Source organism: Fundulus heteroclitus, chromosome 18 (assembly GCF_011125445.2).
Source record: "Fundulus heteroclitus isolate FHET01 chromosome 18, MU-UCD_Fhet_4.1, whole genome shotgun sequence".
NCBI classification, from domain to species: domain Eukaryota; kingdom Metazoa; phylum Chordata; class Actinopteri; order Cyprinodontiformes; family Fundulidae; genus Fundulus; species Fundulus heteroclitus.
Genome location: NC_046378.1, coordinates 24,004,436 through 24,017,021, shown reverse-complemented (window position 1 = coordinate 24,017,021; position 12,586 = coordinate 24,004,436). Strand labels below are relative to the sequence as shown.

The window sequence follows — 12,586 nt, the reverse complement described above, 5'->3', positions numbered from 1 at the left end:
TTTTAACTGGGAGACTCTCTTGTTTTAGCAGAAATCTGGTTCAAAACATTTTATGCATGTGTCAAAGCTTTGTAGTATGATGCCAGATAGTGATCCAGATCTTGTGACCAATGGAAAATAATTAGGGCTAACAGGAAAGGAAACAAGCAACTGAAAGGCTTAATCGTACTACACGAACACCAAAATAGAAAACAAAGATCGTCAAAGAATTAAATGTATGTGTTTTAAATGTTTATTGTATGTTCCACATTTATTTCAAAGTACCAGCTACTGTTCTCATTTAACATATTGCGGCAACTTTTTTTTATTTACTTTTTTAAACAGCATTGTGATAACACAAAAAACGGAATCAATTAAAACAAAAATCCATCTGATGTTGTTTTTTCCCCCCACTTTGTCACAAATTATGAGATAACAGAGACAAGGGCTGCGAAAGACAGACCCAAGGACGTCTGGCATGCAAACACATGGACAGTTATCTTCCCTGAAGCCAAGCTCTCAGTCTTATGGTGACATGGATCTCTGAAGACAACATGGAGTAATCGACCAATCCTGAGCAGGCTTTGCTCTATAAGCTGAAGATGCTGAGGGTTGGACACTCTGACGTCCAAAAATCTGCCCATCGTGCACTGTAATGTATGAGAGGTCCAGTACTGAAGCTGTAAACATCCCTCTGCCTTTTAGATTTAATATGTTAAAATATAGTGTCTGTTTCAAGAGTCCACATTTTTCAAGCAAAGAATCTCGGGTAACCGCAACCAGGTCAATTCAACTTTAATGGTTCACTTCTATTCCAAAAATATTTAGAGGGATTTAGACTCTACAAAAACAAGATGGACAAATGAAAGCATCAGCTGGAAATTCTGTAAAGCTGCTTCTTTGAAAGTTAACATATCCAGATGAGAAATAACAAAAAGATTCTGTTTTACAAACATGGCCGGTTCAGTTATTGTCTAATAGTGTCTACTCATCGTAATATAGTAGTATTTCAAGTCATGTAACTAAAAAAGTGTTTACAGTCAAGTTTGTTTATTGATCTTAAAGGTTCTAAATCCGAGCAACTAATTTCTGAAAGCAGATTCAGAAAAAATATTAGCAGGTTTCAGCTACACTCACACAAGCAGAAAACTCAAAACTGGACAAAGATGCGAGGAACTGTTTTTTCACAGTACCCGTCTGAAATACACAATCTAGCCAAAATGTTCATAACACAATATGTGCGTTTTCATCTGAGGAAGACAGCAAATAAACCCTGAATCACATTAAAACATAACATTTTGGACCTGTTGCATTTCTGCAGTTTCAAACAGTCATTGAAAAAAATAAAATACAACACTAATAGACACAGTCAAAACAAATGTAGAAAAATAAATCAAAACTCTGCAAATAGTTGGTAAAAAAAAAACTTTCTAAGATAATTTCAAAATTCAGTCTGTAAATCTTAAAACAGACACACAGATCTGTTTTTCCACAGTATTCAACAAGGTTTTACCCTAAACTTAAACATTACATGTTAATTGAAATTTTTTTCTCATTTCTGAAATTGCAGCATCAACATTTTCAACTGCTACAGGCTACATAATTAGCTACCAAACCACTTAATGACCTCTGTGTCGTTATTAAACATTGTTACATTAAAAACACCTTCATTAATCTGTACTCCTTACAGAAAAAAAAGGCCCACATTTGAATGTATTTACATGCAGTTTAAAAAAAATGTCTGTTTTAGGTGCAGAAAACAACAATGAAAAAGTTTGGTCCTCGAGTCGACTCTGCTTCGGTGCACACCTGAGATCCTTGCTGCATCCATTTGATGGTGCAACAGATATTTCTGTCTGCTGAACACATATCTGCTTTATTTAGCAGCTTGGTCGTTCATCATACCTAAAAACAGACAAAAAAAATAACAATCATTTGGCTAAGTTGATCCATATAGCAGCTCTTTTTTTTTTTTTTTTTTTTTTTACAACAGAGCCTTGCAAAAGTATTAATGCTCTCTAAACTATTTCATACATTAGTAGATATGATGTGAAGTGGAAAACATTATACTTGGTACATAAAAAATTTTTGTGCATGCAATTATTTTAGCCCAATCTAATCTGAGATCCTCAAATAAAATCCAGCGCAACTGATAGCATTCAAAAGTCACCTTAATATTGTCGTGTGTCAAGGGTTAATTTCTTTATATTCTTTAAAAGCCAAACCCTTTTAAAAATCTTTTAAATACACCTTGTTTAGCAGTTCTCCAGGTTTTGCTTTTTCAAATCATTTTGCATCTGAAATGCAAAATTTCTAAACTCTAAATTATTCTTATTTAAAAAAGGCTAACCTCAAAGACTGAACTAGTATGCCGTTAACATGCAACACAAAACTTGAACCAGTTTTACAAAAGTTGTTGCCAACTAACTCACAAAAGGCACAGTTTTTACACTTTTTTAATATACATCTGCCACTTTTAGGTTTCACAATTCTTTTGTTCTATTATTGTCTTGATCATTTTAAGCACATGCTGCACGCATCGTTATAACGGCCAGGCACAATGACTGGACAGAAAATCAGTGAAAAAGCTTTTAAAGTCCAAAGACCTTCAGAGAGCTCAAAGAACAGGACTACCTTAACAGCTTACGAGAAAGATTTTCTATTCGAAAGGACAAAAAAAGTGGATTCTTTATTTGACCATACCTTCCAGTTTCTGATGAACCTCGTTCGGCAAGAAGTCCAGATCCTTCAAACTGTTCCACAAGTGGTATGCCGTAGCTTTTCCTGAATGCCTTTTCTTCCACTCCACCAGCATTTTCAGCTTCTGCATGTGCACACAGTTTTCTACTGCCTGGATGTCATCCAGACACTTGGTCTCTATCCCCACAAAGATGGCCACCTGCTTCCACTCTTTTCCAAGATGGTGTGCGATCTGCAGGAGCTGCTTCTCTGATAAGTCCTGTCCCTGAGTCTTCCCTGATTTCACTCCATCTAGTGCAGAAAACAAACAAAAAAAACACATGCACTTTATTTTAAACTTAAATGTGGACATTTTCTGGACAGCGTTTCATAACCCAACATTGTTATAACCCAGCTTTTTCTTTTAGAAAAAGGTATATAGCCACGTTATACGCTTTAAAAAGACCAAAAACTGTTTGATTATGATAAAATAAGGTCATATACACCAAGCGTCCATCCTGATAGTGTTTTGATGGTCCTTTTTGAGGCTAAATAAAATCCAGGACAGGCGGATGAGCAGATGTAAACAGATGTGGCGCCATCTACGGACAGAATCGCAGCACTATCATAATGCCGGTTTGCTTAATTATTAAATCCATTGTAAATATGCCGGACTGAACCTGACCTTCTGCAATGCCTCACAGTAAAGCGGCAGCTCGGTGTAATCGAAGACCAACCATTATAAAATACACCAATCTACAGAAACTTTAAGAGCCTCATATCAAAACATTTGCTCACGTCAATCAACTCTGACTGCAGAGTTGATTGTCGTGAGCAATCGGCAGGTATAGCATCCGGATCAGTGAACACCAACGTTTATACTGTATTCCCAGCATCATTCCAGTCTTTTTCCTTTTGGAATGACACATTTTATTTTTGTTTTGTTTTTTGTTTTTCACTGGATCTTGGACCGTTTGTCATTGTTTTGCTAGGAGATGCTAATAGCCGTTAGCTGCTTCCTTGTTTTATCCCCTGCGGCGCAAGCTCAATGTCGTACTTCCGTTTTAATAAGAAATAAACACAATGGCTTTATTTACTAACAAACTGAGCAAAATCAAAGCATAAAACACCAAAATAACAACTAATATGCCAGCAATACATAATCTTTCATAAAAAGTTGTATGCAACCAGAGTAAGTTACTGACATATGAATTAAAAACAAAAAAAGTCAAATAACGTGGCTATGTACCTTTAACAATTGGTAAAATGTTACATTTCCCTCCACTTAGCGACACACAAGCTCTCTATAGTCAAATGTGGTATTAGAGACACTAGCAGCCACAATCAAGGTTATTCATAGGACGGTGTGGGTGACATCAAATCCCATCAGAAATTAATTATTGACCAAATAAAGGTGTAAATACAGTAAGATTCTGGCAGCAAGGACACCCAGTGGCCCAATCAGAGGCCCTTAAAAAATAAATGTGCTTCGTTGTGAACCTTTGACAAAACAAATATCGGACTCTATATTGGAAGCAGTTGTAGTTTCCTATAGTTCTCAGCAGCTTATTTACTGTAACCCAACTATTACATTAGTCATTTCTCGTCCATCAGACCCTTTCAGATGAGTTATCCGACATAGTTTTCTACATTTTTAAGGTAACGGGAACAGGGATTCTAACATTCACGATACCAGTGAAAAAGCAAATGCAATTTTTAATTCTCTTAGATTAACTTGGCTTTTCTCAAAACAGTTGCAAATGTACTCTCTCCCATCTTAACAATCTGGATCTTGTGCCGATATCTTTGAATAAATACAGCATTCCATAAAAAAACCTGTCTTGTCTGACCATTTTTAAATAACTTTTGAGTTCAATTCAACCACGCACATGGCACTTCAGAGCTAGGTAGACTGCAGGCAAGTCTTGGAAGACACAAAAACTTGGATGGCTTAATTTTGTACTTTTAAATTCAGACAGAACAGAGAACAAAACAAAAGCCTCTCAAAAACAAATTGCTTAATGTGTCACTTTCTCTGAAAAGCATTAAATTGGCCTCCGGTAATAATGTAAAAACCCTCGGGGTTGCAGGACATGTTATTTAAATGCCATGTTAAACAAGCTTTTCAGTCACCCGAGACGATCAGTTGCATTTACTTAGAGAGCTGAGATTGTCGGGTAGACTATTTTATAACCAGGACTGAAATGGAATCTATGAATCAATCTGTCTATATCTGTTTCTCTTGTAAAGTTCCTTGAGACAACATCTCTCGTGAATTGGCAGCATATAAATTTAATTGAAATTAATTGATGATGAGCAAATTCACCTGACACGTCGTGAAATTTTGGTCTTTTGCAGCCGATTTCTTCCTCTGAGTGGCTGCTGCTTCTCTGTCTGCCAGCTGCAAAAAGAGAGATCGATACGATGTGAGTCACACTGCAGAGGCCAAAAGCGCGAAGGAAAATCTGTTTCTCGCTGAAAATATGAGGAGAAGCGTACAATCTGTCCGCTTCCTTGGCTTTTTTTCTGAGCTGTCCACACAGTCACCTGAAAAAGCAAAAGATAGACCTCAACAGCAAGGTAATAAAAAAAATTAAAAACAAGCATAAATCTCAGCACACAGCTCAAACTTGCTTTCAACAAAAAAGGCACAGGAAGCCATCTGCCTCCCACATAATTAAAGATTGACGAATAAAAGCAACCAAGTAAACTTGATTTTCGTTTAACCTAAACCGTTACAGACTGCTAAGATACAGGGAAAATAACACTGGATGGAATAACCAAATGTAGATTTTATAACTCACTATGCCGTCATTTGGCATACTCATTTACAACGTTATATGTTATAAAACCACTGTTTAAGATTATAAACAAAATCCAATAAATTAAGATTCATATGAATCTAAAAAATGAATCACATTAAAATTAATTGTAATTCAGACTTCTGATGCCAAACTTCAAACTACTACTCAAAATGTTTAAAAAAAATTTTCAGTATAATGTAGCATGATAAAAATGCTGGTGGCGAACTAAACGAGCTGTTACCTTCTCTGATGGTGGCAGACCAGACAGTCTCATCCGTGTTAATCTCTATTAGAGACAATTGAAAAGGAGGCCGCTCCTCAAAGAAGGCTTCAAAGTAGCCTTTCATCTTGGTCACCGCGAGCGTGAACTTCAGCTCCTGCAATGAGACATAAACATGATTTAGTTGCTGTGAGTCACAAAAGCCTAAAGGGTTTTTATTTTTAGCTTGATGATGGTGATTCACTCAGTTTCAGGCAAGATGCACAGGATAATAAACAGAGAGACCTTCATTGTCTGCAGAAATATTGATTAAAAAAAACAAAGAAAAACACCATGTTCAGAAATTCAAAAGGCAATGTGCATTATTTATCAGTCTCATGAAATATTATCAGTGTCAAATCTGTTAAAAATCAGTCTGAAACAAACATCTGAAGAAAAAAAAAACATGAAACCAACTCTACTTATGTATAGAACGTTTTTAGGGGAAATGAAAATACTATTCAAGCTGATTAAAATCTAATTTTATCCAAAGTTCTACCAATGTCGCTCTCTGAAGTGTAAATCAAAAGGGTTTTTGCAGTGTTAAAGATTATGAGATTACAGCTGCTGGAACCACAGAAAGCAGTTACTGGGAAACAACAGATAACTCACGGACATTGAGGACGTCACAGATGCGGCACACATAAACAAATGGACAGTAATCTCGGGACAGCATGGACATGTGGATGGAACCTGGAGTCAGGCCATTTCACAGACCAACAGTGACACGAATCCCAAAGACGACATGGGAGGGATCGACCACTACCGCAGGGTTAACCAAGAGTTTGGCTCTCTCACTTCCTAATTTTACCCTTTCCAACATCGTGATCAACATGAGAGTCCAGTACTGAAGCTGTACTGTTCCTCTCGCTTGTTCAGATTAAATGTGTTAAAGTTTCTGCCTCAAGAGTCTTATTCTTAATTAAGAAGTCAACAATAAAGGCAGACCACTTCTCCAGGGTAAAGAACTGGGAGGACCGCAACAGGGGGTTAAGTATTTTACAGATAATTTGGATTAATTTAACCCAACTTAAATCTGTGGGAACCTTTGTTAAAGAGTAAAATATCCAAGTTTAGGATTCAAATAACAAGGTTGTTGGCTTTCTTCTCAGGCACCACCTTGAATGTCTAGTGCCCAATGAAAAAATTCTGTACATACAAATGGTTTTTAAAAATACTCACCTGTACACTGTGACTTTCTCCTGCATTGTTTACATTTCAATTGTTTAACTTTTAAAATCACTGCTGCACCTTATACTGTATTGTAAATCTACTGTAATTTACAATTGACGAGTAAATTATTATTTTTATGACAATTACTGCTTGTTCTAACTTTGGGGTGTCATCTAAGGATTAAAAAAAATTAGCAAATTCTACGTTCTTGGTGAAATCTCTCAACAGGCAAGAAGAGCAAACTTGAGAGGTTCATTTGCAAGTGGCTAGTTCATGATAGATGTTTTCAGCGAACCACTGCCTCATTAATAAAATTTGTATTTTTCTCAAACACAGCCAAAATGCACTTTAATACAAGCTGTTTATGTTTTTAAGGCATACAGAATACTGTAGATCTACTTGGCTGGTAAAATCTGCATGTTTTGACTATAAACAACCAATGCATTAATTATGATACAACAAAAACAGACAAATGGGGACAACATATCAAAATATTGTTTTGTTTGTAGAGCTAGAAGCCTCCAATACACAACTGTAAACTATTTTGTATGACTGTTTCAGGCTTAAAAATGGTTAAGCTTAAGACAAAGATTCTGACTCATTAAAACCTAAATATAGGCTTGCTGCTTTTTATATATATATATATATATATATATATATATATATATATATATATATATATATATATATATATATATATATATATATATATATATATATATATATATATATATTTTTTTTTTTTTTTTATTTTTTTTTTATTTTTTATTTTTTTTTTTTAATGGAGGATAACTTAAGAGCTTCACAAGATGCTTGATACACGTTTGTTTTTTTTACTACGTATATACACAGTATGATCCAGTCTAAATGATGCTTTATGAACTCGACTCATCCACATGCAGAGACACACCTCAGGTTTGATGTCTCCCTCTGGCTGGCTGACGAGGCGGTACGTCCCCTCCTCCAATTTACACGTGGGCGGCTTATCGATCTTGATGTATCGGTTCTTGTAGCCCCGAACTTGTTTGCTTATATCCTGAACGACAGCAGAATAGCAGGTAAACAAGACGAAGCAGAGACCTGGTTTCTTAGCACAACAACTACTGGCGGGATAAAAATGACCAAGAAAACGCGAGTATTACAAGAAAGGGTCACTCCAAGTTCAGCTCAGTGCACAAAAACATCACGAGAGGTGCGAAACCACATGGGAAAACTAACAAATCTAAACATATTTAAATGAAATGGCAAGTTTAATGTGGTACAGCTATTCATCGGCTCAATCCTCCCAGGCCCACATGTTCCTGCGACCATGTCCAAGCTTCCAAATGACTCTGCAGCCGCACTGTTTATGTGTCAGATGCGTGCGGTGTACTTTGGATTTTTAAAAAACATCACACTGACCAATTTACTCCTCAGCTCCTGCTCAACAATACCAGCAGGAAGGAAGTTAAACCCAATATTAGCAGCGAGCACTGCATTACACAACCCTGGAAATGAGAAGGCCGACCACACGAAGACCAGCAAACATGATCAAAAGTGAAAGTCACCATCAGATCGCAGTCTGCTCTTACTGTTTGCACACACAGTTTCAAAAGGTGAGGTATTTTGCTGGAGTTTTAGCCAAGAACATTCGAGCCGATCAAAAGTCTCAAATGACTCGAATATTTCTCTCTGAGAAGAAGGTGTTTTTCCTTCACCTGTTTTGTTTTTGCTTGCACAGAAATGAAAAAATTCCTCAAACACTAATTTGTCACCAAAGAAAGTTTTCTAAACTTCAACAGATTTTGACTGGAAATCAAGTTCTCCGGAGACCAGAACAGTGTGTACCTGCCTTGCAAAGGTTCACACCCCTTAAGCCTTTCCACATTTTGTCCCGCTAAAACCAAAAACATCAGCGTTTATTGTGAAAAACCTGAACCAAGCGGCCCACAGCTACGAAGTGGTAAATCTATTTAAAAATATGTTTTTAAGCAAAAAGGTAAAAAGTGGAGCGTGCATTTGTATTAGGCCTCCTTTACCCCAAGACCCCTAAAACAATCTCCATCTCTACCAGTTGCTTTCAGAAAAACAATAGTCAACCTGTGTGTAACTAAATCTCAATAGAAGGACGGCTGATCTGTGAAGTTAGCGAACATTAGACAAACATTTGTGAGATGAAAAGCTAACACCACACGTCCCCCTGAATATGCTGTCCCCAAAGTGGACCGTGGCTGCGGCAGCACTATGGGGTACTGATGCTGGTCATAACTGATAAGACAGATGGAGCTATATGATACAACTGAGAATTAGTAGAATGACTTGGAAATTGACATTCACAGACACTTCAATCCAATCTGACGAAATTTCCTGTCATAGCATTTGTTCACTAACGACCTCTAGCAAATCTCTGAGGCCTTCAGAGAACAGCTGATTCTTACTGAGACTGAAATACACACAGGTAGACTCCATTTATTAAATGGGTGACTTCTGAAGTTGCACTGGTGTCAAGGTAAAAGGGGTTGTATAAAAAGGAATGGCATACTTATGACATTTTTATTTGTAAAAGATGTTAAAAAAACATGCATATTACTTCTACTTACAAAACTAACATTTTGTATCACTTTGTGTTTTCTCTATAACAAAGCCCCCACAAAATATGCAGTGACTTTTGAGTGTGTGAGGTCATAAGACCTGAAGACGTTCAACTACTGTGAGAGCTTTCACAAAGGACTTTAAGTTTAATTGAAATTGTGCTTGCACAGTATCTAATCCTGTAACAGAAAGGTTTTCTTTCCGTCACCACAGAAATGTTGAGGCAAGATGACAAGCCCCACTTTTTTTCTTAGTTTCTAGTTTTGATTTACAACTAATTTGCAACTTTCTTCTTGAGTATGAATTTCCGCCGTTGTTTTACCTCCAAACATTTACTTGAACTGGGTTTATATCCAGGGTGGAATTACTATAAAACAATATCTCTAAAAACAACTTCAATGAGTTTCGAAAAACCAGAGATGAGTTTTGAATTCATCATAAAAAAATACCCACACCCTGTCTGTGGCCTTACTCCAGTGCTTCTCGAATAGTGGAGCTCCCCCTAGGGGTGGATGTGGGGTTATTACAGCAGGGAGACTAAAAACCTTTTATATTGTTGGTAATATCACATAGTTAAAATAGAGTGGCAATGTTGAAAAAATTAAGTTGTTAGAAACCATTGTCATGTAATATATTGAACTGTTAGATTTGAAAAGGGATTCTGGGTCATATTCAACGTGACGGTTTTAATGCATTAAAACAGAAAACAATAAAAGTTACATTTTTGACCGATTCTGTTGGGATGGGGGCGCCTGAAAATGCTTCTGTTGTGCTCCCTTACTTCAAAAGGGAGCACAACAGAAAACCCTAACCCTGAAAAAAAGTGACGACCAAAAACGGGTCCTACTTTGCTAGTAAAATGAGCCAGAAAGTTCTCACTCAACTGCAAGTACAAGTACCCAAAAACTTCCTAATATTCTGGTAAATGTGTCTCAGGAACTTGCAAGCTTCTTGTAGCCGTCAACAAGCTTTGGGATACTTGACCACACTTCTCTGTAAACCTGGTAGAGCTCATGGATGTTTTGGTTTCCTGCCATAGACAAGCATGGCTTTTAAGCATAGAGTGCAAATTTTCAATGCAGACCATTCAAAAACCAGTTTTAATGTATGTTTGGAATCATCCTTATATTAGAGCATCCAGCTGTGTCCAAACTTCAACTCTGATCCAAACTGCCCCAATCAAATCTGCCAAATATCCGCAGGAGAAAACTTTTACTGTCTGTTTGGCAAAAATGATAAAGTGTATATTTAAAGGAGTTATAACTTGAGACATTCAAACCTTCAAATACTCAAAGGATGGGAGTGGCAGCATCACCCTAAGGGGCTGTTCTGATGGCAGTTGTACTGGTGAATTTCACAATGTCAAAGGAATAATAAAGAAGGGGAACCTTGTTAATCATCACCTAAAATTAACAGATAGAGTTGAATTTGGACTCAAACATGTGTTCCAACTGCAAAATAATCTTAAACATCACATGGCTCAGTGGCAACAGTCTTCAACGTGGCGACCCCTGGCTTGTTTCCCACCCACCCGGACAATTAGCAACATGTCTTCTCTTTCTCTCTCTGCGCTTCTTCCTGTCTGGCTATGAAAGAATAAAGACCAAAATACCTTTAGAAAAACTGGAATTTTTTAATTCACAAAAAAGGTTGAAGCTCGACCAGGTTTAAATCTGGGTATGTGTCAGAAAACCCGTTTTAAACACTTATCTGTGTTGTTTGTTGCGTCGTCGTCCCACTATGGCGAAATAACGATTCACATTTATCATTAAAATACCAAAATTGATGAGACACACTGATGAAGAGTATATATATATAATAATCTCACTTGAACACTAAGCCTGATGTCTGCTACAACCTCCACCTAATCCCTCTGTTTCTATCCTAGAGGGGACTCACTGATATTAAGGTGCCTAGTACTTACTTTAATGTCGGATGCGCTGTTTGTAGCTAGGTAGACGTGGAAGCTGTAGTTGTTGGTGTCACCGCCCAGCTGCTTGTAGACCAGAACCACCCCGTGGTGCTCCACAGAACCCGTCTTCTGAATGATTGGGCCGACGGGAGACAGGGACGTCACGTTCCACTTCACGTGGCTTCCTGTGTGGTCCGCTGTCGGCTCAACGAGCGGACGGTTATCCTTAATGTGCAGGACGTTGAAGGTCAGGTCCTCTTCTGGATCTTTCGGGAACACATCGGCTTTACGTCAGCTCTTTCAAACTGTGCTCTTTATTAAATATATTAGATAACAGACTACAGAAAGTGCTCTGCGTTCTTACGGGCTAAGCAGATTGAGTGGGGGAACTGGATCGAGGTAAGGACGGACGCGTCCTTGTTGACAGTTTCGACGTTGAAGATTGGTCCAGCGAATTTCCAGGAGCTTGGCAGGAACGAACTGAACTTGGACCAGGATAGGACCGAATACCGCACCAGAACCCGCTCGCTCGCTTCAAAGACCAGACCAGTGACCGAACACTCGTACGTGCCTTCTCCTTCCAGCTGCAACCTAAAACAAACACACAGAGTGAGTGACGGGGCTCATTAAAGAGTATAAATGTACTGCAGAGACACCGTGTCTCACTCACTGGAAACGTCCCTTTGACATCCTCTGAGGTCTAACAAGCTCCGTGCCATGGGTCTGCCAAAAGAGAGCATATAAGGTGTGTTATAAGAGTTACCAGCAAAATATGATTAAAAGTATTGGGCCCTTACAGATCTCTTCTATTTTTTTCCCGCTTTTTTTTTGTAACACTTAAATGTTTCATATTGTAATAAACTTTAAAATCAGTTAGAAAAATTCATCTGAAATGTATCTTTGTCAAAATGGGGGAAAAAGCTGTCCAAAACCAACCTGGCCCTCTGTGGAAAAGTAATTTCCTCCCTGTCATTAATTAACTGTGATTAACCACATTTAAATCCAGGCCTGACCCTTAGAATTAGGAAATCGCCTGATCCGAACCTGTCCGACAACATTAACGAGTAGGCTAAAAGGTCTCAAAAAGCAACACACGCTGCGTCTTTTTGAAGACGTTCAAAAACACATGAGATGATTCTCGGAAACACTCGATGCTGTTAAAAATGACGAAACCAAAGAAATCTGTAAGGGAACAAATACTTTTTTCAC

General features: G+C 37.7%; 1 protein-coding gene across 2 annotated transcripts in view; it reads right to left on the bottom strand.

Moving 5' to 3' along the window:
• Nucleotides 1–209: 209 nt before the first annotated feature.
• Nucleotides 210–12,586, bottom strand: part of si:dkeyp-97b10.3 — a 35,052-nt gene continuing 22,675 nt past the window's right edge. For both annotated transcript variants that reach the window (XM_012871818.3, XM_021321118.2), the window contains exons 9-17: nucleotides 12,048–12,100; nucleotides 11,742–11,968; nucleotides 11,390–11,643; nucleotides 7,805–7,930; nucleotides 5,704–5,839; nucleotides 5,158–5,205; nucleotides 4,985–5,059; nucleotides 2,683–2,970; nucleotides 210–1,884 (exon numbers count right to left, since the gene is read on the bottom strand). In XM_012871818.3, the coding sequence (XP_012727272.3) occupies nucleotides 1,856–1,884; nucleotides 2,683–2,970; nucleotides 4,985–5,059; nucleotides 5,158–5,205; nucleotides 5,704–5,839; nucleotides 7,805–7,930; nucleotides 11,390–11,643; nucleotides 11,742–11,968; nucleotides 12,048–12,100 (1,236 nt within the window). In that variant the 3' untranslated portion in view covers nucleotides 210–1,855. The remainder of the gene's footprint in view (nucleotides 1,885–2,682; nucleotides 2,971–4,984; nucleotides 5,060–5,157; nucleotides 5,206–5,703; nucleotides 5,840–7,804; nucleotides 7,931–11,389; nucleotides 11,644–11,741; nucleotides 11,969–12,047; nucleotides 12,101–12,586) is intronic.